The sequence below is a fragment of the Eubalaena glacialis genome, chromosome 8 (genome assembly GCF_028564815.1).
Source record: "Eubalaena glacialis isolate mEubGla1 chromosome 8, mEubGla1.1.hap2.+ XY, whole genome shotgun sequence".
Classification (NCBI taxonomy): domain Eukaryota; kingdom Metazoa; phylum Chordata; class Mammalia; order Artiodactyla; family Balaenidae; genus Eubalaena; species Eubalaena glacialis.
The window spans coordinates 95,640,435-95,666,166 of NC_083723.1; the positions used below are offsets into that span (position 1 = coordinate 95,640,435).

Here is a 25,732-nt window from a genome sequence, read left to right on the forward strand (position 1 = left end):
TGACTTAAAATATACTTATAAAATGTATAAGTGACCTTACTTAATGGGCAACCAGATCAACTGTGTAGTTGATATGAACAGAGTGTCAGGAGCAGGTCAGGAAGGTGTCTGACAATACACATTCATTTTTAGTGGCTTATTTTTCATCTTTTCTGCATTGAATACAATTATTTTGATGAGCAGTCTGACAACCTTGTAAGTTAGCTGAAAAAATTTTACTGATATATGCTAACTTGTATGCTAACTCGTCCTTTCTTTTTCAGGGGTAAACATAGTGTTAGAATCTTTAATAACTGTTTAATATAGTTATTTTTCATTTGTTCTAAGGTTGAAATATGCTTGTTGGCTCATCAAAGACTCTGATGTGAGGGTCCCACAAAACATATTAGGGTACCTTCCGTTCCTCTCTAACAGTTTAATAACCAGCTTTGATTTGACTCCTCAGTGGCTGTAAATCCATGAAAATCATTCATAACAATAGTTTAGGGAGGCAGAAACAAAAAGCTGCTCTCTCTTCTTGTGTGTAGTTGTTTTCTTTTAGGATATATAACTTGAATCTAGTATTCCGAGCCTGTGTAATGCTGAACCATTTTAGTGGCACTTGGCTGTGATTCTAATAATTCTTGTCATCAGAGACAAATGATTTCACCAGAAAGGAAAATGAGAGCTGGTTTTACGGATGACATACTCATGCGTTCTCTGTTCTTCTCCCTCTCTCTTGTTTTTCAGTGAGCATGTTTTTGAACACATTAACACCGAAGTTCTACGTGGCCCTGACAGGCACTTCCTCACTAATATCAGGGCTTATTTTGGTAAGTGGTGGAATCCCTCCCATTTAAAAACATGCTGATTACTAATATATATGTTATATATGTACAGGAAAAAATTCTGGAAGAGTATACACCAGCAGCTTACAGTGACTGCGTGTGTGTATATGTTGCATAGGGGACTGATAGAGGCCTTTCACTATCCAGGTTATATGTTTTTAAAATATTGGAAGAAAGATTTTTTTTAAACAATTATATACTGCTTTTGTTGAAGGAAAAAACAAAATGGAAAATAAAGGAAGACATAATTCTGTGTCAAATTCTAGTGTCTAAGATACTATAAAGTAAGTGTGACTCAGTTAAACTAAAATGTTTTTCATTACCCTTTTCAAAATGGATTATTGGACATAATCAAGATCAGTAGAAATATAGCTCAGTTTCTTTAAATATATTGACATGGATGTGGCAGTTCTAAGCTTTTTCCCCCTTCATCTCCTTTTCTTTTAAAATTTACATATATTTCCCTATTGCCTCCTTGAAAAAAAATCCCCAGTAGGCAAAAAGCAATATGATTATCACCCCTAAGGCTCCATTGCCTTATGCGCTAAAATAGTTATAGATGTAATAAGTTATAACACCTGCAGTAGTTTTCTTTAATTTAAGTGACCTTAGAGGGGGCCATCTAAACTAGTGGAATCACTCTAATATAATTAAATTTATATTAAGGACCTTTAAGGAGAAAGAGGTTTTAGAAAGCTTTTTTTTCCTCTATACATAATGCTGTGATTACTAATTATTATAGAGACATGGACGAGAAACAGTACAATGAGGTAACTGCTAGTGCTGTTCCCATTTTACTAATACATAAGCTGGATAGGAAGTAACCTGTCTTAGGTCACATAGCTGGCAAGTGGCAGAGCAGGATTTCAACCCAGGCTGGCTTGCACCAGAGCCTGTGCTTTTATCACTCACTTCACTGCCTCTCTGGTTAAGTTCTCAGCTGTTTTTCCAGCTTGCTGAACAAATGGCAAGTCTGGATTTTATTCTAGTAGTATCTTGGTGCAGGTTCACTAGGCTATAAATTAATTACCAGAATGCAGGGTGAGCTAAGCCTAACAGTCGTTTTCCCTTGTCACTTAGAGATGGTGATGTCCCATCTCCTTGCTTCTCTTCTCCTCCAAATAAAAGGGTTTCCTTAGACCATGACCACCTTTGCAGACCCAGGCTTGTGAGGCTTTCTCCCTGTGTGTGGAGTGCAGCTGCTGAAGCCTGATGATCACTGCCGTGTTGTTTTATGATATATTTGCCTTGCTGCATTCCTAGGAAGCAGAGGATACTCCTGACTAATGTAAATCTTTGAGCAAAGGAAAACCTCTGATGTGTGAAGATTTTGAAAGGCCTTCTCAAAAATGCTTGGTCTGTCATATATATACTACCAAATATAAAATGGATGGCTAGTGGGAAGCTGCTGCATAGTACAGGGAGATCAACTCGATGCTTTGTGACGACCTAGAGGGGTGGGAGGGAGGCTCAAGAGGGAGGGAATATGCGGCTATACGTATACATATAGCTGATTCACTTTGTTGTACAGCAGAAACTAACACAACATTGTAAAGCAATTATACTCCAATAAAGATGTAAAAAAATAAAAATAAAAATATAGTGTAAAGAACACTAAATCACCTCTAAAAAAATTAAAAAATAGAAAAATAAAAATAGAAAAGAGTGGATATATGTATATGTATAACTGATTCACTTTGCTGTACAGCAGAAACTAACACAACACTTTATTTTATTTTATTTCATTTAAAAAAAATTCTCTTTTATTTATTATTACTATTTTTTTAACATCTTTATTGGAGTATAATTGCTTTACAATGGTGTGTTAGTTTCTGCTTTATAACAAAGTGAATCAGTTATACATATACATATGTTATCATATCTCTTCCCTCTTGCGTCTCCCTCCCTCCCACCCTCCCTATCCCACCCCTCTAGGTGGTCACAAAGCACAGAGCTGATCTCCCTGTGCTATGCGGCTGCTTCCCACAAGCTATCTATTTTACGTTTGGTAGTGTATATATGTCCATGCCACTCTCTCACTTAAACACAACACTTTAAATCAACTATACTCCAATAAAAATTCAAAAAATAATAATATATTAAAAAAAATTCTTGGTCTGTACTGAAGACAAAGTCACTACCATGTGGGAATAGCTCTTGATAGCTTTAGGCTCCTGCTTTAGAGATTGTTGAACTGGTGGTATCCAGCCCTTGGGGACTCAGCTTTGCTAGCCCTTGAAATGCGCCCAGGGCTGAGCTTTCTCTTCAGCCACTGTTCTTTTCTGCCAAGTGCATTTCATGGAGAGGCAGCATTGAGGTCAAGGGTCAGGTGCTTTGCAGAATAGCTGTGTGCATAGAACTGCTTAGTGGTTTGTTTCCTGGCACCAGAGAGATAATTACCCAACTACTCTCCCCTGAGCAATGTCAAGGGAGCCAGGCGGTGAATACTGAAAGTGCAGGGCTGGCCCTGAGGAATTTGTTTGGGGACCTCAGGATTCCTATGCTGGAGACTGAAATGATCACGCAATGTGATGTCTTAGGCGAAGAGAGGTAAACACAAACAAACAAAAAACCCCCCTGCTATTTCCCCTATGAAGGAAAAATCAGTTAACTGAACAAACATACATAGAAATAAAATGTGTTTGGCAAATGCTGCTTTTACACTAACATGTTTAAAAATAAGTGAGGACTCAGAAGTGTGTATTTTACTAGATATCACTGCTAGTTCTTAATTTCACAAGTTGAAAGCCAGCAATGAGTTTGTTATGCCACCTACTTGTCATTCTTCCCTTACGGTTCCTGGGCCCATATCCCCTCCAGGCACCTCCTTCCCTTGCTTAACTTCAAGCTGCCCCCTCTGGCCATTTGGCACAAGTTTTCTCATCTCAGCCCAGTTCCAGCCACAGGAACTGCACCTGTTGTCACAGTCCAAACCCACCAATTTAGTCTTTTATCTGCTGTAGGAAGGACATGCCCAGTCTGCTGGATGTAACCTCTGTGGGCAATGTTTATTTCTGTGGAAAAAATTTCTGAGTTTTGTTTTTGCTCTTGAGAATGGTAAGGTGGATATGTGGAGAAAATGCTCCCCTTAATTTTCTCAAAATGTTGGTAGAATGGAGAAAATGCTGCTGTATTGACATTTATACATAGATCCCTGTCCCCATTAACATGTGTATAGACATGCTCCTACACCTACGTGTTACACATGCATGTTAAATACAGAGATATGGGAAAAGGCAGCCAAAGCAATATTTTTAAAAATGAGAATCAAGAATGAAAATAGAAAATTAGGGCTTCCCTGGTGGCGCAGTGGTTAAGAACCCGCCTGCCAATGCAGGGAACACAGGTTTGAGCCCTGGTCCGGGAAGATCCCACATGCCGCGGAGCAACTAAGCCCATACACCACAACTACTGAGCCTGCACTCTAGAAGCCGCGAGTCACAACTACTGAAGCCCGTGCGCCTAGAGCCCGTGCTCCACAACAAGAGGAGCCACCACAATGAGAAGCCCGCGCACCACAAGGAAGAGTAGCCCCCTCTCGCCACAACTAGAGGAAGCCCGAACGCAGCAACAAAGACCCAATGCAGCTAAAAATAAAATAAATAAATTTAAAAAAAAAAGAAAAAAGAAAATTAAAATAGTAAATAAAAGAATTAATTCAGGGATTAGGCGTAAAAGAATTGTTTTCAGAAAAGCAGTAGAAGAGATGACAATTAGATAGGAATCAGTTGTAATGAAAGACCCTTTTATTGTGTTTTCCACTCTATGCCAGGTACTGTTTTGAGCACTTTGAATGTATTATTTCATTTAATTCTAAGTGAATTCTAATTCTGATTTCATTGAAATTCCAAGTGGTTGATATAACCAATGCCTTTATGCTCTGAGTATAAACAGACACAAAATTTAAATAAATTGCCCAAGGATATATAGCAGACAGATGGTGAGATTTGAATTCGGGTCTGTCTGACCATGCCCTCTATCCCCTCCTGTTCAAAAGTAAGGGAGTGGGACTAGAAGATTGTTACGGCTCCTTTCAACTCTTTTTCATTCATCTAAAGAACTTGACCTCCGCTTGACCTGAAAATCATGCAGTTGCAGGGCTGGAGGAAGGAACCCTCAGAAGCCACCCAGTTTAAGCCAGCAAAGACCTAAGGAACAGGCACCCAGAAAGCTTATGACTTGCCTGGGTCACCTTGCTAGGTAAGGTATAGGGAAGGCTCAAATTTAAATTTCCACTGCTTTGTCCCAGCATCATTCTGCCTCTCATAAACATGTTGGCTAGGAAGATGGGTAGCAGCATTGTCTAGTGGTTGATGTATTCCTTTGAACAGACCCATAGAAATGGGTCAGATAGATAAGAATGCAGAGAGAAGGAAAAGAAAAAGAAAAAAAGAGAAAGGAAAGGGGGTGGGAGGGAGACTACAAATGTCTCTGGAGGGAACATTTTTTCTTTTTCCAGTCAGCCATGGATTAGGTCAGATTTGGTCAGTCTAGAACATGGACCATCACTTAACACAATTTATAATTTCATTTGTGACATTTATGGTCTTATCCTCTCTGTGATGGAAGCTTCACAAAGGCTGGGAACATATCTGTGTTTTTGTGTTCAACTGTATAATGTTTGGGTAGACTCTTAAGAAATATTTGTTGAATGCACACAGATCCAGTGAGTGAACGAATTAACTGACTGTATCAGAATTATCTGGGGAGCTTGTTTGAAGTGATGGATTCTGAGCACCACCCCAGACCAACTGAATCAGAATCTCTAGGGCAAGGGCCTAAAGGAAAGCTGCCACCCAGGAGGAGCTGACAGAGCTTGGGGCGCCATGGCATAGGCTGGCATTTCCCACTTGTCAGTGGTCCCCATGACTTCACCCCAGGAAAGTGATCCTCCCGTCCAGGCCATAGTCTTTAATGCTACAGTGGAAAATCTCATCCTGTGAACATTCAGACACTGCGGTGGGGATGGATCACTGGCTGTTGACCTTGAAGAGAACCTCACTTCTCTGTCTCCTCTCTTTTCTTTTCTTTTTTCTTTTTTTTAAAAGCTGCAGACATAATAGTTTCTCTAATATTACAAGAGACTTTTCTGGTGATCTAGCTTAAGAATCAGCTTTTTTTTTTTTTTTTAATTTATTTAATTTATTTTATTTATGGCTGTGTTGGGTCCTCGTTTCTGTATGAGGGCTTTCTCTAGTTGTGGCAAGCGGGGGCCACTCTTCATCGCGGCGTGCGGGCCTCTCACCACCGCGGCCTCACTTGTTGCGGAGCACAGGCTCCAGACGCGCAGGCTCAGTAACTGTGGCTCACGGGCCCAGCTGCACTGCGGCATGTGGGATCTTCCCAGACCAGGGCTCGAACCCGTGTCCCCTGCATTGGCAGGCAGACTTTCAACCACTGCGCCACCAGGGAAGCCCTCCTCTCTTTTCTTAAAGCCTTGGCAATAGGTGGCCAGGAAAGGGGGTGGAAGGACATGAAGAGCAGTTCTTTACACAGCCCCCCTGAACTGTTTAGGGGAACAGATGACTGAGGGGGTGTTGGCTGGGCCCAAGGCGGCAGGAGGCCAAGACCCACTCTGTAGCTCTTCGGTATTCCTTAACAAAACAGGCAGGAGCCAGGAGGAAAGAAAGGGGTGAGAGGGGGAGAGAGAGAGGGATGGGGGAGAGAAAGAAAGAAAGAAAGTAAAAGATAGGAAAGAAGGAAGGAAGGAGAGAAAGAAAGAGAAAGAAAGAAAGAAAAAGAAAGAAAAAGAAAAAGAAGAAAGAAAGAAGAAAGAGAGAGAAAAAGGAAGGAAGGAAGGGGGAGGGAGGGAGGGAGGAAGTTAGTTCTGTCATGAGGAATTGGGAGGGACTTTGAAAGGGTCAGTGGTATGGAGGAAAGGGTATACTTGCAAATTCTAACAGGAAACTAAAAATGTTATGGATATTACTATAACCCATGCCAATTGCCTTGGTTTATCTTCAAGCCTAGAAGATCCCCTCTTGTCAAAAAACTGTTTACCACTAGATATATTTCAAGACTTAGAGCAGGTGTCAATTTGGCAGTCTATTTGGGAGTAGACTGCCAGAGTTTCATATTTCCTCTTCAGTTTCCACCATTGCTGTATCTATCCTGTGATATCATCATCTACTTTAATCCTTGGGAAACACATAGCCAATTTCAGGCTGTGACATCTTTGTGTTTCCCATGGGTTTAATGGAATTACATTGTGGAATTACAATGGTGCTGCTATGTGGAAATCTTGAAGCATTTTTGAGTATGTTATAGGATACAGGGGAGAGAAGTGTTTTATATATAGAACATGCAATTCAAGAAGGGGAGGTCTTGTTGGATAGGAAGAATCTAGGCATCTTTAGGAAAGATTCAGCTTTTAGGTCTGCAAGACAGATGGAAGCGCCTTGTTTGTTAACCCTTTGCCAGATTTTTGTTCCTTCCCTGCAGGTGAAGATGAGATAAATTTACACCCTTAGGCCAGCTGCAAACCTGGATCTCCACTCCCAGCCCACAGCCCCATTGCTCCTTGATCATCCCCTCTGCTTCTGTCATATAGTAATGGAGAGGGTTACGAGGCCTAGGTAACTGGGTTCTTGACAAATGAGTCTTTGTTTTAAATATGATCTGGGTCCTGAGTATAGTGTATGGCCCTTCTGTCCTGCAAGGTATAGATCCAAACCATTTCTTTGACCCTCACATTCCCAATTCCATCTCTGCTTCCCTTATTCTCAGACAATAACCCTTACCTGCATCTCCACTGAGATCAGTGTCACCTACATTTTACCCATTTGTTGCCTTCTTACCTGTAAAACAACTCATCTCACACCCTATTTTCCAAAATAGAATGTATTCTTCTGTTCATTCCTGCTTCTCTTTCATCCTTAGAGCAAGAAATGGTAAGGTACCTTTTTAAGGCAGGGTAAATGTTCTTCCTGGGCTCTTGGTGTCATGCCTCTTGGTCATTTGTACGCTTTTGCACTTCGGTTTCTCTCTTTCTACTAGATTCTTTCCTCTTCCACAAATATGTATAGGTCTCTCTTTTTTTTAAAATTAATTAATTAATTAATTAATTAATTAATGGCTGTGTTGGGTCTTCGTTTCTGTGCGAGGGCCCTCTCTAGCAGCGGCAAGTGGGGGCCACTCTTCATCGCAGTGCGCGGGCCTCTCACCATCGCGGCCTCTCTTGTTGCGGAGCACAGGCTCCAGACGCGCAGGCTCAGCAACTGTGGCACACGGGCCTAGTCGCTCCATGGCATGCGGGATCCCCCCAGACCAGGGCTTGAACCCGTGTCCCCTGCATTGGCAGGCAGACTCCCAACCACTGCGCCACCAGGGAAGCCCTCTCTTTTTTATAACAAACAAAATGTACACAAAACCTTTCATTGGTCCTACTGTTTATTTAAACAATATCCCATTAAATCACCAGGCCAGCCCTTATCATCCATCCATTCAACCTTTTAGCCATCTATCCATTCAGTCTTCAAACCATCCATCCTTCCATCCATCCATCCATCCATCCATCCAACATTAACTGAGTGACCTTATTTTACACATTAGGTAACTGAGCCCCAGAGAATCAAGAGTGCCAACCAAGACATACAACTCAGCTATTACGAAATATTTTAGGGCCTTTACCTTTCAGCTAGATGGTAGGGTCATTGTTGACTTCCTGAATGACAAACCTAATTGACGCTTTTTAGTTCTCATCTTACTTGATCTGTATAATTCTTGGGGTAGAGAGATTACACTTTTAAAGACTATGAAATGTGTAAATTTATGTTTTAATTTTATGGTTATTTGTCAGATTAAAAACTGTTTTGTTCCACTGTGGCAACTCCATTAAGCTACTAGCATGTCTAAGGGCTAGTTTTAAAATCTAAATTTGTTTATGAGAGCTTTGCTGTTTACACTGTAGGTTATGCACCAGGGAGAATAATTCAAAGTGACACCAAATATGTGTGTGTTAAATAACACCATCTGCCCATTTGGATCTGTGCAGCTCTTTAAAAATACTGTGAGGTTCTGGCCCAAATCCTGTCATGTTTCAGGATATGGGACAGATTATTATTGCTAAGACCCCAGATTAGAAGATTTGGTTTGAAGTTTAAGAAGGCTTCAAGTCCTTTCCTACTTCTTTTTAGTAGTTGTTCGTTTAATTCATATTAGAGTATCAGCCCCAGGGCATTGTGGACACTAGTATAAAGGACTGTGTTAGGTAAGAAGCCATCTACTGCTCTGATAGGACAGGCTTGAGAAGACCCTCCTTTGCCTCCCAAGCAGCTGCGTGAATAGCCCAGTCTTTACTGAGGTCTGTTATTTTTGCATTAGAAATACTGGGTGGAAGGTCTGTCTCCTGTTATAATGCAAATACCCCATTAATATGAATCATTTATACCTTGGGATGTATTATCCAGTCCCATTTGATAGACTACTTCTGGATTAGTTTCGATAGCTAAGAAAGCAAAAAGAGACAGTGGAGTTGGAGGGCATTTGAAAGTGAAGATTCTAAAAGGGAAGCGATAGGCTACATCTGTCTGTTTAAATTAGCAAGAGAGTTATAAAAAGATGTCTTGTTTTAGGGCCCTAGTAAGATTAGTGGCTCAAGAGCTGGGGCTTCAGGCTAAATAGCTACTTAATTAGCTATGTGACTCTGGTCAGGTCACCACACCTTGACATGTAGCCCTCATTCCTCATCTCTAAATGAAACTGTTCATGGTCCTTTAGGGTCCCTTTTAGTGCTGACGTTCTCCAATTCTGCTAGAGAAACTGAGAAATCTGAAAGAGTCCCAAAGTGTTTTTTTTGGGGGGTGGGGAATGGGAGCGACCTGTGAGAGGCATTGTGGGTCTGTGGCATGCACTGGTAATAGTAGGGGCTACATCTGTGTTCTGTGGCCCTGGAGCACAGCCCATGCCTGGAATGGAGCATTTAGTGCTGTGTTAATGAATGAATGAACGCCTGACAGATGCCTTAACAGCATAAAATAGAAAGCAGAGTAAAGACTTGGGGCAAAGAAAACTCTACCCCACAAGTGGTTGAGAGCCATTGCCAGTTCTGTGACCATTGTTCTGGGTCCTTTGGAGCCTTCCATCTCTTCTAATTAAGGCAAAGCCATGAATCTTTTTTGGGTGGTCAGGACCAAATGGTGAGCAGTCTCCTTTTTCACAATGATTACCACGGCTCTCAGCCAACCATTTAGTAACAAGATGCTGTACTAGCCTGAATTGTAGACCGGCAAGAAGAGGGGTGCACCACAGCAGTATGTGAGATGTGCTGACTATGCACAGCATCGATGTAGTAAATGATAGCTTTGCTATTGCTTTTGGGAACCAACTATGCAGAAGGCACTGAACTATGTCTTTTACATGGGGTTTGAATCTAGATGTTTTACATGAGTGTGAAATTGAGGACCCTCAAGGGTAAATAACAAATATGATTTCCGCTTTACAGTTGAAAAAACTGATGTTAAAATAGATTAAATAACTCACTTGAGGTTACAAATTCCCTTCTAGATCCATGGTTAGTAAATTTGCCATTCTTGAACTTTCTACTTTCTTCAAGCAAGATCTTTTATTCCTAGCATTCTAGACGTTACAGACTGGTCCTTTCCCTTCTTAGCTTTCATTTTGTATTCTCCCTGTCTTCTCAGTCAAATTACTTAAATGTTTTAACATGTGAAAATTCATATAGTCAAAAGGAATAACCCCTTGGAATTAAATCAAGTTTTCCTGTTATAGGACTGCAAACATTTGGTTTGATTAAGAGTTCCTTCTGGTCATTTGTAGATGTTCTTTCTGTCCTGTTAAAGAAATTTTTGGTAGAGCAAAATATCAATTTTTAAATGCTAGCCCAAAGTCCATTCCACAGAAGATAACCAAGTCTTGTTTTTATGAAATAAGTAAGGGTAAAGGTAATTAAGTCTATGTTATTTCCACATTCTATATTATATTACAAAAATATAGTATAGTTATCCTAGGAGACTCTGGGATATAGTTGATTCTTCAATTTTTTCTGTTTAGTGATTTGTGACTGCTTAAAGAACGAATCGCAAATCAGGGAAGCCAAGGAAAGGATGTGGGGAGAGCAGCTTCAAACAGTGGTGGGAGAGTGTTCAGAGGGGGTTTGGGGGTAGGGGCAGGTAAAAAGATTGGGGGAGGTGGCTTGCTTTCCCCATGCTCAGGAGCCCTGATTTCAGTCTAGTCATGTGAGCATTGGTGCTTCTTTCCTTTTATTAATGAAAGTTATTTCTTTTCTCCCTTGCAAACAGCACATAACAACTGGTAAGCTTGTGAGCTAGGAAACATTAATGGTGTAAAACAGATGCTAGCATTTACAAAGCACACTCAGCAGGTGGGACGCTACTGAATCTCTCAGCAGTTGGGTGCCATCGATACATGAAATAGGATGACTTTTGTTCTTTCTGTAAAGCCGGATTTCTCTAGGGAGATGCTTTTTTAAAAACGGAATTTTGCTATCTTAAAAATGTATGCAGTTATGACTTTATCAGAATATAAAATGCCAAGAATTGGAATATTTCATAAGCCATACTTCTAAAACTGGCTTGTTGGTATTCATTTCTGGAATTGATTTTTAGCTATGGTGATTTTATTATCAGAATATTATGTAAATTTGGAGGAAAATAATGAGCAGCTCTTAACAATGTTCTTTCACCAGGATTGTAGCTATAAATTTTCCTTAAAAACCAGTATTAAGTGGAAAAAACAGCATTGAGAAGTTAAAATGTAATTGGTATTTACTTTTATCAAACTTCTTAATTTTTAGAATTAAACAATTTTTTTGGAATAAAAATGTTTAAACCAGTGTTTAAGGTGGGTATAATTAGTAAATGCAACACAATTATGGGCATGTACAAAATCATAGCTGGTAACAAGGACCCTAATCACGCTTATTATCTTTCTGTTCTAGATATTTGAATGGTGGTATTTTCGCAAGTATGGAACATCATTCATTGAACAAGTCTCAGTAAGCCACTTGCGCCCCCTTCTGGGAGGGGTTGACAACAACTCCTCCAACAATTCTAACTCCAGTAATGGGGACTCAGATTCCAACAGGCAAAGCGTCTCAGGTATGGAAAGTTCTTCAGTCTGCAACATTATTTACTTACTCTTACTAAATTATTATGACTATAAGACAATAAGAATGTTGTTATTTAAAGATTAGACTTCAAAGAAAAGTACGATTTATTTTCCCAAGAATTTGACAACTTCTACAAGAGAAGTAGAGTATAAGCATCCCAGGGAAAGGAAATGTTCATCTTGTTTAATTTTACTTTTTCTTCCATTTGATTTAGCTAATGATCATTTAGGTCAGTGGTTCCCACCTGAGTCTCCACCTCCTTGTCCTTAGTGTCTCAGACCTCATTAAATGTATCCATTCTCTTCCATGCTAATTGTAGAACCTTATGTCTAACTAGATCTGATCACATCACTCCTCTGCTTAGAAGTCTTCGTTGGTTCCCATTCCACTAAAGATAAAGCCCAGATTCCAGATTACTTAGCACAGCATAAGCTGCTTCTATCTTGCCAACCTTGGTTTCTGTCACAATCTCGTTCCCCTCCTTTTCATTTCTTGAACGTGCCATGTTTTCTCATGACCCTCTGCCTAGAAGTCTGTCTTCCCTCCTCCGTGCTTGCTCATCTTTCACAACCCAACTCAAATGTGACCTCCTGGGAAGCCCTCTCTGATAGGCTGTACAATATTTCTCCACCTTTGTTGACTCATATATTTTTACCTTTAGCAACATTTATTAAATTGTACTGAAATTTTTAAGCTTACTGCTTTACTGTAATATCTCTAGCATTTTGCATAGTGTCTACTATATCACTGAGACTCAGTGAATGAATGAATGAGGACATACATGGCCTGTAATTTCTCTACTCATGAAAGAAGAGGGATGAGTATAATTTCCTAGCTTGGTCTCTTCATCATCTCAGTAAACATTTCCTAACTCTCTAATATGAACCTGGCCTTATACAGGTTCTCATGAATATTATGATTTTAGAAAATGTCAAAGTCCTTGTCCCCATCGAACTCTTGTGTCTACTGAAGGGAGACAGAGTGTTAAGTGCTCTGATTATATGAGGGAAACATGCAATACTTTGGAGTACAAAGGAGGGCTTCCTGATCCAAACTGGGGGAAGAAGTTTGCTTCTTGAAGGAGAGGGTACCACTTCTGAGACTTGAAGGATGAAGAGGGAGAGATTAAAGAACTAAGTTAGATCTTTTTTCTTTCCTCCCTAGAATAACTCAGTTCATATTTCATAACTGTCTAGCCAGGTGATAGGCATCAAGGAGCGTTGTATATATATTTTATTCCTGATGTTGATTCAATGCTCTTTTAATATAATAGAACCTTTGCCAGCCAGCCATGTGTGGTAATGGGCACCTCTGAGTACACATTTATTTCATTCTAAAGGGTACACGTGTGAGAGACGGCACCACTCAGGTAACAAAATTGTCTGGGACTTTATAAACTCATCTACTTTGTGAAAGAAACAGAAAGAGATCTGAGCAAAGTGAAATATTACTTCAACCAGGTACTCTAACACACGTGACATATTATTCTAATGAGGAATCTTGATCATTCGGTCATTGTCACTGTGGATAATTGCCTCACTTTGCATCTGTTGGAAGACCCTACAGATTAAATGTGCTCTTGTCTGATCTGACTTACTATAGTCTTTGTATGTCACAGAACATTGTAGAAAATTAACAGATTGAAAACAGAAAGCAACCTCATTTAAGGACATTTTTTATTGTGAGTACATTTTTATTTTCATTAAAATTCTCTCTCTGCCCAATTTAACATCATTCCTTAATGCGACGAAGAGTTCATATTCTCCTTATTGTTGCTGTTACTTTGCTGACTCTCTTTGTGGATGCCTTGAATAAGCCTTATGCGTTATATAAATCTTGATGCTATTCTTAGTGCCTGTACAGCAGTTTTTAAAGGGAGAATCTCAGTCCTTTATAAAAATACATTCGACAATGACGATCATGGAACTTCCCAATTTTATTTGTACTGAGTTTTTACCCTGCTAAGACTAAGCTTTTGAATATTATTATTAATTCAATTTCACTAGTATTTGCTGAATGTCTACTACTATGCATGCAATATTTCTATTCATTTCCTATAACAGATACAGCATTTATGATCTGATCTCATAACAGTGTTCAAATAATTAGATTTAGGAAAATGGAAATTATCTTGTCCAAGTATATTTAGGGCTCAATCTGCCTACTTCTCCTTGACATCTGGGTTTCTAATATTTGGCTAACTCAGCTCAACAAACATGTATGTTGGTATGGAAGTGCCAGGTACCATGGGACTAATACCATTTCCCACTTCTCTTTTCTTGTGGTGATTTTTATTTTTGAATAAGAAAAATACTATAAAAGTACATTGTCTCTGTTTATCTCTACCCTTAATCACTTTCTATTTCATAGTCTAGTTTCAGCTAAGTAAAAAGGAAAAAGAAGGTCCAAAGCTGAGGGTAATCAATGCATTTTCTTAACATAGAGGAATTTGTTTTAAAATTTATATTGCCTTAATAATGATAAAATGACTATTGCCTTAATAAAAGAAGCATCATAAGACAGCTCTTTGCTGAATCTTACGTGAAATAAAACATGGCTAACCAAGTCCCATGGACATTTGCAAAGGCAGTTAAATGGCATTGCTTAATTGAAAAAAATCATTGAAAAAGTTAAAAACAAACAGAAAGTACTAGTTATAAACATTGGACTATATGAAAACTCTTAGTGTAGCTCTTTCTTTAAAGAATCATTTGTTTTGATTAAAAGCTGAAAGACCTGGCCTACCTAAGAATAATTTGGGGTGGAGAAATGGGAAGGGAGAAAGTTGTAATTGTTACAGGAGACTATTCATATATTGTTTAACATTTTGGATTTGTGCAAATTGGCCTGAGTGCAAATTAGCCTCTCAAAACTTGCATTGATCTTTATCTGTGGCCAGAGGAGAAATGTAGTTAATTATACAGCTTCCTTTTTTTTTTTTAATATTTATTTACTTACTGGCTGTGTCAGGTCTTAGTTGCGGCACATGGGATTTTTTGTTGCGGTGCATGGGCTCCTCTCTAGTTGTGTCGCGCGGGCTCCAGAGCTCTTGGCCTCTGTAGCTGCGGCATGCGGGCTCTGTAGTTGTGGTGCACGGGCTCTCTAGTTGTGGCGCGCAGGCATAGTTGTCCTGCAGCATGTGGGATCTTAGTTCCCCGACCAGGGATGGAACCAGCATCCCCTGCATTGCAAGACGGATTCTCAACCACTGGAACACCAGGGAAGTCCCACAGCTTCTTAATCTAGCCAAATTTCAGATTGTCTGGTTTAGGTTAACATTTATGAACATTTCATTTATCTCGATTTATTTGGGAGCTAAACTGCTATTTTTCTCACAAATATACAGTTTCTGATAAACCCTGCTGATATATTTTCCATGTCACCATGTTTCTTGCTGCCATTTCTTAATTCAACTTAACTTATGAACTGATGACAGGGATTTAAAATGTGTCCAACTTCTCCCTATCTTAAGGGAAGGGATTCTCAGGGTCCAGTAACATTCTGAATTTGGGTTCCTGGGAACATCTGTTTGATAATTTGCCCTGTTCTCAAATAAGATGTCATAAAGACAAAGGTTTGCAGTGTTCACCTTCTTCAAGATATTTAGAAAAGTGCAGGGTGCTCCATCACATTAGAAGTATCCTTGTCAAAGTCAAGTTTAAATTCTCTGAGACACTTTAATAGCCTCTTGCATAGAACTGGATCTTTAGACAAACTCTGGTTATAGTCACTTGGCTTCCTGTTGCAAATCATCTCATTTTAATCTCTATATAAGATAAATATATATCATATACATTTTTTAACATCTTTATAGGAATATAATTGCTTTACAATGTTGTGTTAGTTGCTGCTGTATAACAAAGTGAATCAGCTATATGTATACATATATCACCATATCTCCTCCCTCTTGCGTCTCCCTCCCACCCTCCCTATCCCACCCCTCTAGGTGGTCACAGAGCACCGAGCTGATCTCCCTGTGCCCTGCAGCTGCTTTCCACTAGCTATCTATTTTACATTTGGTAGTGTATATATGTCCATGCCACTCTCTCACTTCGTCCCAGCTTACCCTTCCCACTCCCCGTGTCCTCAAGTTCATTCTCTATGTCTGTGTCTTTATTCCTGTCCTGCCACTAGGTTCTTCAGAACCTTTTTTTTTTTTTTAGATACCATATATATGTGTTAGCATACAGTATTTGTTTTTCTCTTTCTGACTTACTTCACTCTGTATGACAGACTCTAGGTCCATCCACCTCACTACAAATAACTCAATTTCATTTCTCTTTATGGCTGAGTAATATTCCATTGTATATGTGTGCCACATCTTCTTTATCCATTCATCTGTCGATGGACACTTAGGTTGCTTCCATGTCCTGGCTATTGTAAATAGAGCTTCAATGAACATTGTGGTACACGACTCTTTTTGAATTATGGTTTTCTCAGGGTATCTGCCCAGTAGTGGGATTGCTGGGTCATATGGTAGTTCTATTTTTAGTTTTTAAAGGAACCTCCATACTGTTCTCCATAGTGACTGTATCAATTTACATTCCCACCAACAGTGCAAGAGGGTTCCCTTTTCTCCACACCCTCTCCAGCATTTATTGTTTGTAAATTTTTGGATGATGGGCATTCTGACTGGTGTGAGCTGATACCTCATTGTAGTTTTGATTTGCATTTCTCTAATGATTAGTGATGTTGAGCATCCTTTCATGTGTTTGTTGGCAATCTGTATATTTTCTTTGGAGAAATGTCTATTTAGGTCTTCTGCCCATTTTTAGATTGGGTTGCTTGTTTTTTTGATATTGAGCTGCGTGAGCTGCTTGTATATTTTGGAGATTAAACCTTTGTCAGTTGCTTCATTTGCAAATATTTTCTCCCATTCTGAGGGTTGTCTTTTTGTCTTGTTTATGGCTTCCTTTACTGTGCAAAAGCTTTTAAGTTTCATTAGGTCCCATTTGTTTATTTTTGTTTTTATTTCCATTTCTCTAGGAGCTGGGTCAAAAAGGATCTTGCTGTGATTTACGTCATAGAGTGTTCTGCCTATGTTTTCCTCTAAGAGTTTTTATAGTGTCTGGCCTTACATTTAGGTCTTTAATCCATTTTGAGTTTATTTTTGTGTGTGGTGTTAGGGAGTGTTCTAATTTCATTCTCTTACGTGTAGCTGTCCAGTTTTCCCAGCGCCACTTAATTGAAGGGCCGTCTTTTCTCCATTGTATATGCTTGCCTCCTTTATCAAAAATAAGGTGACCATATGTGTGTGGGTTTATCTCTGGGCTTTCCATCCTATTCCATTGATCTATATTTCTGTTTGTGTGCCAGTACCATACTGTCTTGACTAAGGTAGCTTTGTAGTATAGTCTGAAGTCAGGGAGCCTGATTCCTCCAGCTCCATTTTTCTTTCTCAAGATTGCTTTGGCTATTCGGGGTCTTTTGTGTTTCCATACAAATTGTGAAATTTTTTGTTCTAATTCTGTGAAAAATGCCATTGGTAGTTTGATAGGGATTGCACTGAATCTGTAGATTGCTTTGGGTAGTAGAGTCATTTTCACAATGTTGATTCTTCCAATCCAAGATCATGGTATATCTCTCCATCTGTTTGCATCATCTTTAATTTTTTCCATCAGAGTCTTATAGTTTTCTGCATACAGGTCTTTTGTCTCCTTAGGTAGGTTTATTCCTAGGTATTTTACTCTTTTCATTGCAATGGTAAATGGGAGTGTTTCCTTAATTTCTCTTTCAGATTTTTCATCATTAGTGTATAGGAATGCAAGAGATTTCAGAAGTGCATTAATTTTGTATCCTGCAACTTTACCAAATTCATTGATTAGCTCTAGTAGTTTTCTGGTAGCATCTTTAGGATTCTCTATGTATAGTATCATGTCATCTGCAAACAGTGACAGTTTTACTTCTTTTCTGATTTGGATTCCTTTTATTTCTTTTTCTTTTCTGATTGCTGTGGCTAAAACTTCCAAAACTATGTTGAATAATAGCCATGAGAGTGGGCAACCTTGTCTTGTTCCTGATCTTAGTGGAAATGGTTTCAGTTTTTCTCCATTCAGAATGATGTTGGCTGTGTGTGTGTCATATGTGGTCTTTATTATGTTTAGGTATGTTCCCTCTATGCCCACTTTCTGGAGAGTTTTTATCATGAATGTGTGTTGAATTTTATCAAAAGCTTTTTCTGCATCTATTGAGATGATCATATGGTTTTTCTCCTTCGATTTGTTAATATGGTGTATTACATTGATTGATTTGCATATATTGAAGAATCCCTGCATTCCTGACATAAACCCCACTTGATCATGGTGTATGATCCTTTTAATGTGCTGTTGGATTCTGTTTCCTAGTATTTTGTTGAGGATATTTGCATCTATGTTCATCAGTGATATTGGCCTGTAGTTTTCTTTTTTTGTGACATCTTCGTCTGGTTTTGGTATCTGGGTGATGGTGGCCTCGTAGAATGAGTTTGGGAGTGTTCCTCCCTCTGCTATATTTTGGAAGAGTTTCAGAAGGATAGGCGTTGGCTCTTCTCTAAATGTTTGACAGAATTACCTGTGAAGCCATCTGGTCCTGGGCTTTTGTTTGTTGGAAGATTTTAAATCACAGTTTCAATTTCAGTGCTTTTGATTGGTCTGTTCATATTTTCTATTTCTTCCTGGTTCAGTCTCGGAAGGTTGTGCTTTTCTAAGAATTTGTCCATTTTTTCCAGGTTGTCCATTTTATTGGCATAGAGTTGCTTGTAGTAATCTCTCATGATCCTTTGTATTTCTGCAGTATCAATTGTTACTTCTCCTTTTTCATTTCTAATTCTATTGATTTGAGTCTTCTCCCTTTTTTTCTTGATGAGTCTGGCAAATGGTTTATCAATTTTGTTTATCTTCTCAAAGAACCAACTTTTAGTTTTATTGATCTTTGCTATTGTTTCCTTCATTTCTTTTTCATTTATTTCTGATCTGATCTTTGTGATTTCTTTCCTTCTGCTAACTTTGGGGGGTTTTTTGTTCTTCTTTCTCTAATTGCTTTAAGTGTAAGGTTAGGTTGTTTATATGAGATGTTTCGTGTTTCTTGAGATAGGATTGTATTGATATAAACTTCCCTCTTAGAACTGCTTTTGATGCATCCCATAGGTTTTGGGTTGTCATGTTTTCACTGTCATTTGTCTCTAGGTGTTTTTTGATTTCCTCTTTGATTTCTTCAGTGATCTCTTGGTTACTTAGTAGTGTATTGTTTAGCCTCCATGTGTTTGGATTTTTTACGGATTTTTTTCCTGTGATTGATATCTAGTCTCATAGCGTTGTGGTCGGAAAAGACACTTGATACGATTTCAACTTTCTTAAATTTACCAAGGCTTGATTTGTGACCCAGGATATGGTCTATCCTGGAGAATGTTCCATGAGCACTTGAGAAGAATGTGTATTCTGTTGTTTTTGGATGGAATGTCCTAGAAATATCAATTAAGTCTATCTTGTTTAATGTATCATTTAAAGCTTGTGTTTCCTTATTGTTTTCATTTTGGCTGATCGGTCCATTGGTGAAAGTGGGGTGTTAAAGTCCCATACTATGATTGTGTTACTGTCGATTTCCCCTTTTATGGCTGTTAGCATTTACCTTATGTATTGAGGTGCTCTTGTTGGCTGCATAAATATTTACAATTGCTATATCTTCTTCTTGGATTGATCCCTTGATCATTATGTAGTGTCCTTCTTTGTCTCTTGTAATAGTCTTTATTTTAAAGTCTATTTTGTCTGATATGAGAATTGCTACTCCAGCTTTCGTTTGATTTCCATTTGCATGGAATATCTTTTTCCATCCTCTCACTTTCAGTCTGTATGTGTCCCTAGGTCTGAAGTGGGTCTCCTGTAGACAGCATATATAAGTGTCTTGTTTTTGTATCCGTTCAGCCAGTCTCTGTCTTTTGGTTGGAGCATTTAATCCATTTACATTAAGGTAGTTGTTGTTACGTATGTTCCTATTACCATTTTCTTAATTGTTTTGGGTTTGTTATTGTAGGTCTTTTCCTTCTCTGTGTTTCCTGCCTAGAGAAGTTCCTTTAGCATTTGTTGTAAAGCTGGTTTGGTGGTGATGAATTTTCTTAGCTTTTGATTGTTTGTAAAGGTTTTAATTTCTCTGTCAAATCTGAATGAGATCCTTGCTGGGTAGAGTAATCTTGGTTGTAGGTTTTTCCCTTTCAACACTTTAAATATGTCCTGCCACTCCCTTCTGGCTTGCAGAGTTTCTGCTGAAAGATCAGCTGTCAACCTTATGGCTATTCCCTTGTATGTTATTTGTTGCTTTTCCCTTGCTGCTTTTAATATTTTTTCTTTGTATTTAATTTTTGATAGTTTGATTAATATGTGTCTTGGCATGTTTCTGCTTGGATTTATCCTGTATGGGACGCTGCATTTCCTGGACTTGATTGACTGTTTACTTTCCCATATTAGGGAAGTTTTCAACTATAATCTCTTCAAATATTTTCTCAGTCCCTTGCTTTTTCTCTTCTTCTTCTGGGACCCCTATAATTCAAATGTCGCTGCATTTAATATTGTCCCAGAGGTCTCTGAGACTGTCCTCAATTCTTTTCATTCTTTTTGCTTTAATCTGCTCTATGGTAGTTATTTCCACTATTTTATCTTCCAGGTCACTTATCCATTCTTCTGCCTCAGTTATTCTGCTACTGATTACTTCTAGAGAATTTTTAATTTCATTTATTGTGTTGTTCATCATTGTTTGTTTGCTCTTTAGTTCTTCTAGGTCCTTGTTAAACATTTCTTGTATTTTCTCCATTCTATTTCCAAGATTTTGGATCATCTTTATTATCATTACTCTGACTTCTTTTTCCGGTAGACTGCGTATTTCCTCTTTCATTTGTTTGGTCTGGTGGGTTTTTTATCTTGCTCCTTCATCTGCTGCATATTTCTCTGTCTTCTCATTTTGCTTAACTTACTGAGTTTGGGGTCTCCTTTTCGCAGGCTTCAGGTTCGTAGTTCCCGTTGTTTTTGGTGTCTGCCCCCAGTGGGTAAGTTTGGTTCAGTGGGTTGTGTAGGCTTCCTGGTGGAGGGGACTGGTGCCTGTATTCTGGTGGATGAGGCCGGATCTTGTCTTTCTGGTGGGCAGGACCACGTCTGGTGGTGTGTTTTGGGGTGTCTGTGTACTTATGATTTTAGGCAGCTCTCAGCTAATGGGTGGGGTTTTGTTCCTGTCTTGCTAGTTGTTTGGCATAGCGTGTCTAGCACTGTAGCTTGCTGGTCATTGAGTGGAGCTGGGTCTTAGCGTTGAGATGGAGATCTCTGGGAGAGCTTTTGCCATTTGATATTACATGGGGCTGGGAGGTCTCTGGTGGACCAATGTCCTGAACTCGTCTCTCCCACCTCAGAGGCTCAGGCCTGACACCAGCCGGAGCGCCAAGACCCTGTCAGCCACACAGCAGCTGTGTGATTGCAGGTGAAGGATTCCACCTCTGTGCCTCAGTCTTCTTCTCTCAGCACTCTTTACTGGCTTTTCCTGAAGTCCTCTTCTTCCTTTGATCATCTTTCTTATCTTCAGTTCCACTGTAGGTGACAAAAATCTCTCTATCTTTGATGTCGATCGATGGATGTGGTGACGTCTGGCTCGCCGGGGCCGGGCCCAAGCCGTGCCAGACAACGGATGGACATTCATGGCGAACTGGGCCACCCTTCTCGTTCTGCCCAGGGTCCCTCGCCTCTCTTCCCCGCCTGTCGGTGGTGTTGGAAGGCAGGGGTGCTACCTCCGGTCCGAACCCCGGTCTCCCAACCCCAGTATCAGGTCCCCGGTGGGCCAGCGTCCTCTGACACTCTTGCTTTGCCTCCTCAGCGTGTCTCCTGAGCTCATATACATTATTATGTAAAACTTCTAATAAGAATTTCTCCTGGGATTCTAAATTACGGTTCATTACATTACTAGAGGCAGTTCAAGCACTAATTAAATACAGGTAATAAATTAAAGAAAAGCAGTGGAGATTGAAGGAACTCAGGTAGGTTGTAAAGATATATCCTAAGACCAGGCCTTTCAGAGCTTGCATTTCAAATATATCTGTCAGCAAATTGCAAGTTGCTTTATGTCCAGGAACTTTAGAGTTGCTCTCTAATAGACTCAGTCAGGGGAAACTCAGTTTATACTTGCCATAATCTACTTATGTGTTGAAAATGATTCTCTTAGCCAATGCTTATTACGTCTTTTAAAATCTTTTGCCACTAAAATTTGTGTTCTAGGATAGATTAGCTCTCCAGTTGAATGGTGAAAATGCCTCAAAAACACTTTTGGCCCCTGGTGAACATTTATTTAATAAAGTTATTTCACAGTTTTCACGTTATTTGGTAGAGTTGATTGACTTCGGTCAGAAATGACCAATGAGAAATGTATGAGAGACACAGAGATTTAGCCATTTTAGCAATATTCTTGAAGAAATTTGTACACTGTCTTGAATAAAGCAGATCAATAAAAATGGTCTTAAAACTCATAATTATTTATACCTTTTCTCATTCCAGAAAGGAATTTGAGAGAGTAATATATTTGTTGAATTGAAAGCTACCTACATATTACTTTGTGCCTTTACTTCTAGTAATCTTTTCAAAATAATTATTTCAAAAAGTTATGAAAACAGTTAAAGCTTAGTTATTTAAGAAAATGGGGGACTTCCCTGGCTGTCCAGCAGTTAAGACTTAGCCTTCTAATACAGGGGGTGCAGGTTCGATCCCTGGTCGGGGAGCTAAGAACCCACATGCCTCGTGGCCAAAAAACCAAAACATAAAACAGAAGTAATACTGTAACAAATTCAATAAAGACTTAAAAAAATAAAATGGATATTTTGTTACTCTTAATGATTGCTTAAGATTGACCTGTATGATGTAGAGAATTGGGTATTCATTTCTGAGATAGCAAAGCTAATAAATAAATGCAGAATCACATGTCAGAAATTGACTGGCTTGGGGTTAATCTTGATTGTCATAATATATCCGAGAAAACATTAGTTAGGGCCCTTCTCTGTTGTACTTTGGAACTAAAATGTTTAAAAGTATTATTTCAAAGTGCCTAACGTTTCCCCAGAGGAATTTTCAAAACTGTTCCTCTAGTAGAAGATTTAATTGATGAGGTCACAGGATTTTTAAAATATGATGTTGCAGGGTAACAGGTCTGTTGTATATTCTGGGTAATTGTTAGGCAATCTGGATAGCAGACTTTAATCTCATTTACTTTTACCTTGGGGAAATTATGTAGCTTTTCTATGCTTTTACTCTTTACTTCTATAAAAAGGGCCTACTCTGTGACCCTCACTAACTTATGTTAGGAATTTAGATGACTAGAGCTTTAAGCCTTTTTATAGAAAGGCTCAATGAAAATCAAGCTCATAACTATGACACAAGTTGCTGTTGTTGCTATTTGTAATAGTATTACTGTCATTATTACATTTCAGATCCTGGGAAGAGGTGGTAACTTTTTGGTATAAAAAAAGATACATCTTCCTAGGCTATAAATTAGTTATTTGTATATCTGAAGGTCCTAGGAGTGGGGATTCTCTCTATGTATATATTTTTAATTTTAGGGAAAAAAGGTTTTCAGAGTTAAATAAGTTGGATGTAGAAAAATATTTTCTTCCATGTGATTAAAAGCCCTGTGACTTTAGAGCATTTTGGTTTTTCTGAGAATTAAGTTCTCTTTTTCCTTGAGGACTTTGACAAGGGGAAAGTCTTTTGTTCTCTCAGTACATTTATTCCTTCTAGGGAGCTTCTTCATCTGGATGCCATACAGTGGTTCACTGCCCTTTTCCTTTTTCTACCAGTGTGTTGGGTTGGCCAAAAAGTTCGTTCGTTTCGTAAGATGTTATGGAAAAACCTGAATGAACTTTTTAACCAACCCAGTATAAGCTCCCCTAGGTCATAAACTGCATCTTTTTTTTGTAACCCAGGACCTCATGCAAGGACTAATGCATAATAGCCACTCTATACATGTTTAAACCACTCAGTCCTATGAGGTGGGCATTCTGGAGGAATTAACTGAGTATGAAAAGGCAAGAAATAAGTATCACTGAGATGGAAAGTTTTGGTAGGGAATGGTGAGAGGGAAGACTGAAAAAAAGATTGGAGCATGATTTTATAAGTCCTTGATGGTGGTAAGTATTATTTTTTATGTTCTTTATCTCCCACACAGAAATTTATTGTCATCCTATGGGTGAATGGAATCTGTTCTCCATTTAGTTCCTTTGGGAACTAAACAAGCGCTATTCCAATGTTTACTGCTTCTCTTTCTCTTGAATTGCATTCTTGTGTGCATGGTGAGGTCTGAACATTCCTATCAGCAGTTATGGGTAGAGACTCCTCTGTGGGCTACTACAGATGGAATCAGAGAGAACATGTTAATTGTATCAAGGGCATATTTTTAACTGAACTATTAATGATGTTAGCAAGCCCTTGATGAGTCCCAGTCAACGTTTAGTGCTTCTGAAGAGCACTAAAATTGTTGATATTGATGGATAATGGAAAATACCTTTTGGAGGTAAAATTTTAATTCAGACTTAAATAAGAAATTTATTTCTCAAAGATACAAGTAAGATAAGAAACTGGACCTCATGTAGAAAAACTTTTACCCTCTGGAGACCTGAGTTTAATTTATTGACTTAAATCTTCATATTATGATACTTTTGGCATTTACAGCCTTTGTCCATATCATGAAACCATCTGGTAGTCTGATATTTATGGGGTATGTTCCCTAGAGTGATTCCAGACCAAGAGAGTTTTCGTAGTAAAGATAAAATTATGAAACAAAGCAGCAAAGAGGAAATTAATGTAGCTATGACCTAATTTGAAGTGAAATTTTTTACATGTGTTCTTATTCGACCTCTAGATTGCTTATTTCTTAAAAGAAAATTGTACCTGCTCTGCACCCTCAACTTGAAAGATATAGCTCATGAAGACATTTCTTATATATTTCTTCATCACATGTTTTTTCTCATTCAGAACATTTTACATCTGTTATATTTACTTAGGTACTCATTTCTAAGTTTCAGGAATAGCTGAAGAAACTGAATACAGACCACATGTATGACACTGATATTAACAATGTTTTTTTTTAAAAGTTCAGTTCTCTAGTAGAAGTCATAAAAACAATATTTCAAAATGTTTGCAGCACCCCCTGCTGGCTATATCATGGCAGTTCCTAAAAAAAGATGGCATTTTTACATACTGCTCAGTAATACTTTAGGTATACACACCATTTCTATTTGGAGTTATTTTTATTTAGAAATAATTTCATTTGCATCTAATGTATAATAGAGTTAAAATTTTAATTGAAGACAATTTTCTTTATAATTTGTCAATTGATATTTGAATGGCACTTATCCTTCCAGGCAATATATTTGTTGGAGACAAAGTATTTGCCATAACCTTTTTACTGATATTTCAGATGAAATTTGGTGGGGAAGAGGCTTCTCCCCAAATGTCCTATTTTATTGTAAATAATGCTAAAATGACCATGATTGCACACAAATTTGTGTGCATGTTTATTACGTGTTAAATACAAACCTAGCAATATTCATGAAGCTTTAAGAAGAGCACTTGGAATCTTGAAAGACATCCTCTTAGGAGGGGTTGAGAGTGGTGAGGACCTAAGAGCTATAAAAGCCGTGAGGACTGAGATCATGGTTGTTTGGCTCACCAGTTGTTTCAAGCCATGATCTGGAGTACTTTAGTGATCCCACTAAGGAGCTTTATGTCTGGAAAAAAGGGAAGCATAATTTTCTAATTAGTGTCATATGAAATGACAGCCTTCGAATCTCAGTTTCTCAAGAGCAAAATTCAAAAATGCT

General features: G+C 38.7%; 1 protein-coding gene across 4 annotated transcripts in view; it reads left to right on the forward strand.

Annotated features, from left to right (window-relative positions):
• ST7 (suppression of tumorigenicity 7) overlaps nucleotides 1–25,732 on the forward strand; it is a 260,059-nt gene that overhangs the window by 137,947 nt on the left and 96,380 nt on the right. For all 4 annotated transcript variants that reach the window (XM_061197969.1, XM_061197971.1, XM_061197968.1 and 1 more), the window contains exons 2-3: nucleotides 730–812; nucleotides 11,746–11,905. In XM_061197969.1, coding sequence (XP_061053952.1) covers nucleotides 730–812; nucleotides 11,746–11,905 — 243 coding nt within the window. The remainder of the gene's footprint in view (nucleotides 1–729; nucleotides 813–11,745; nucleotides 11,906–25,732) is intronic.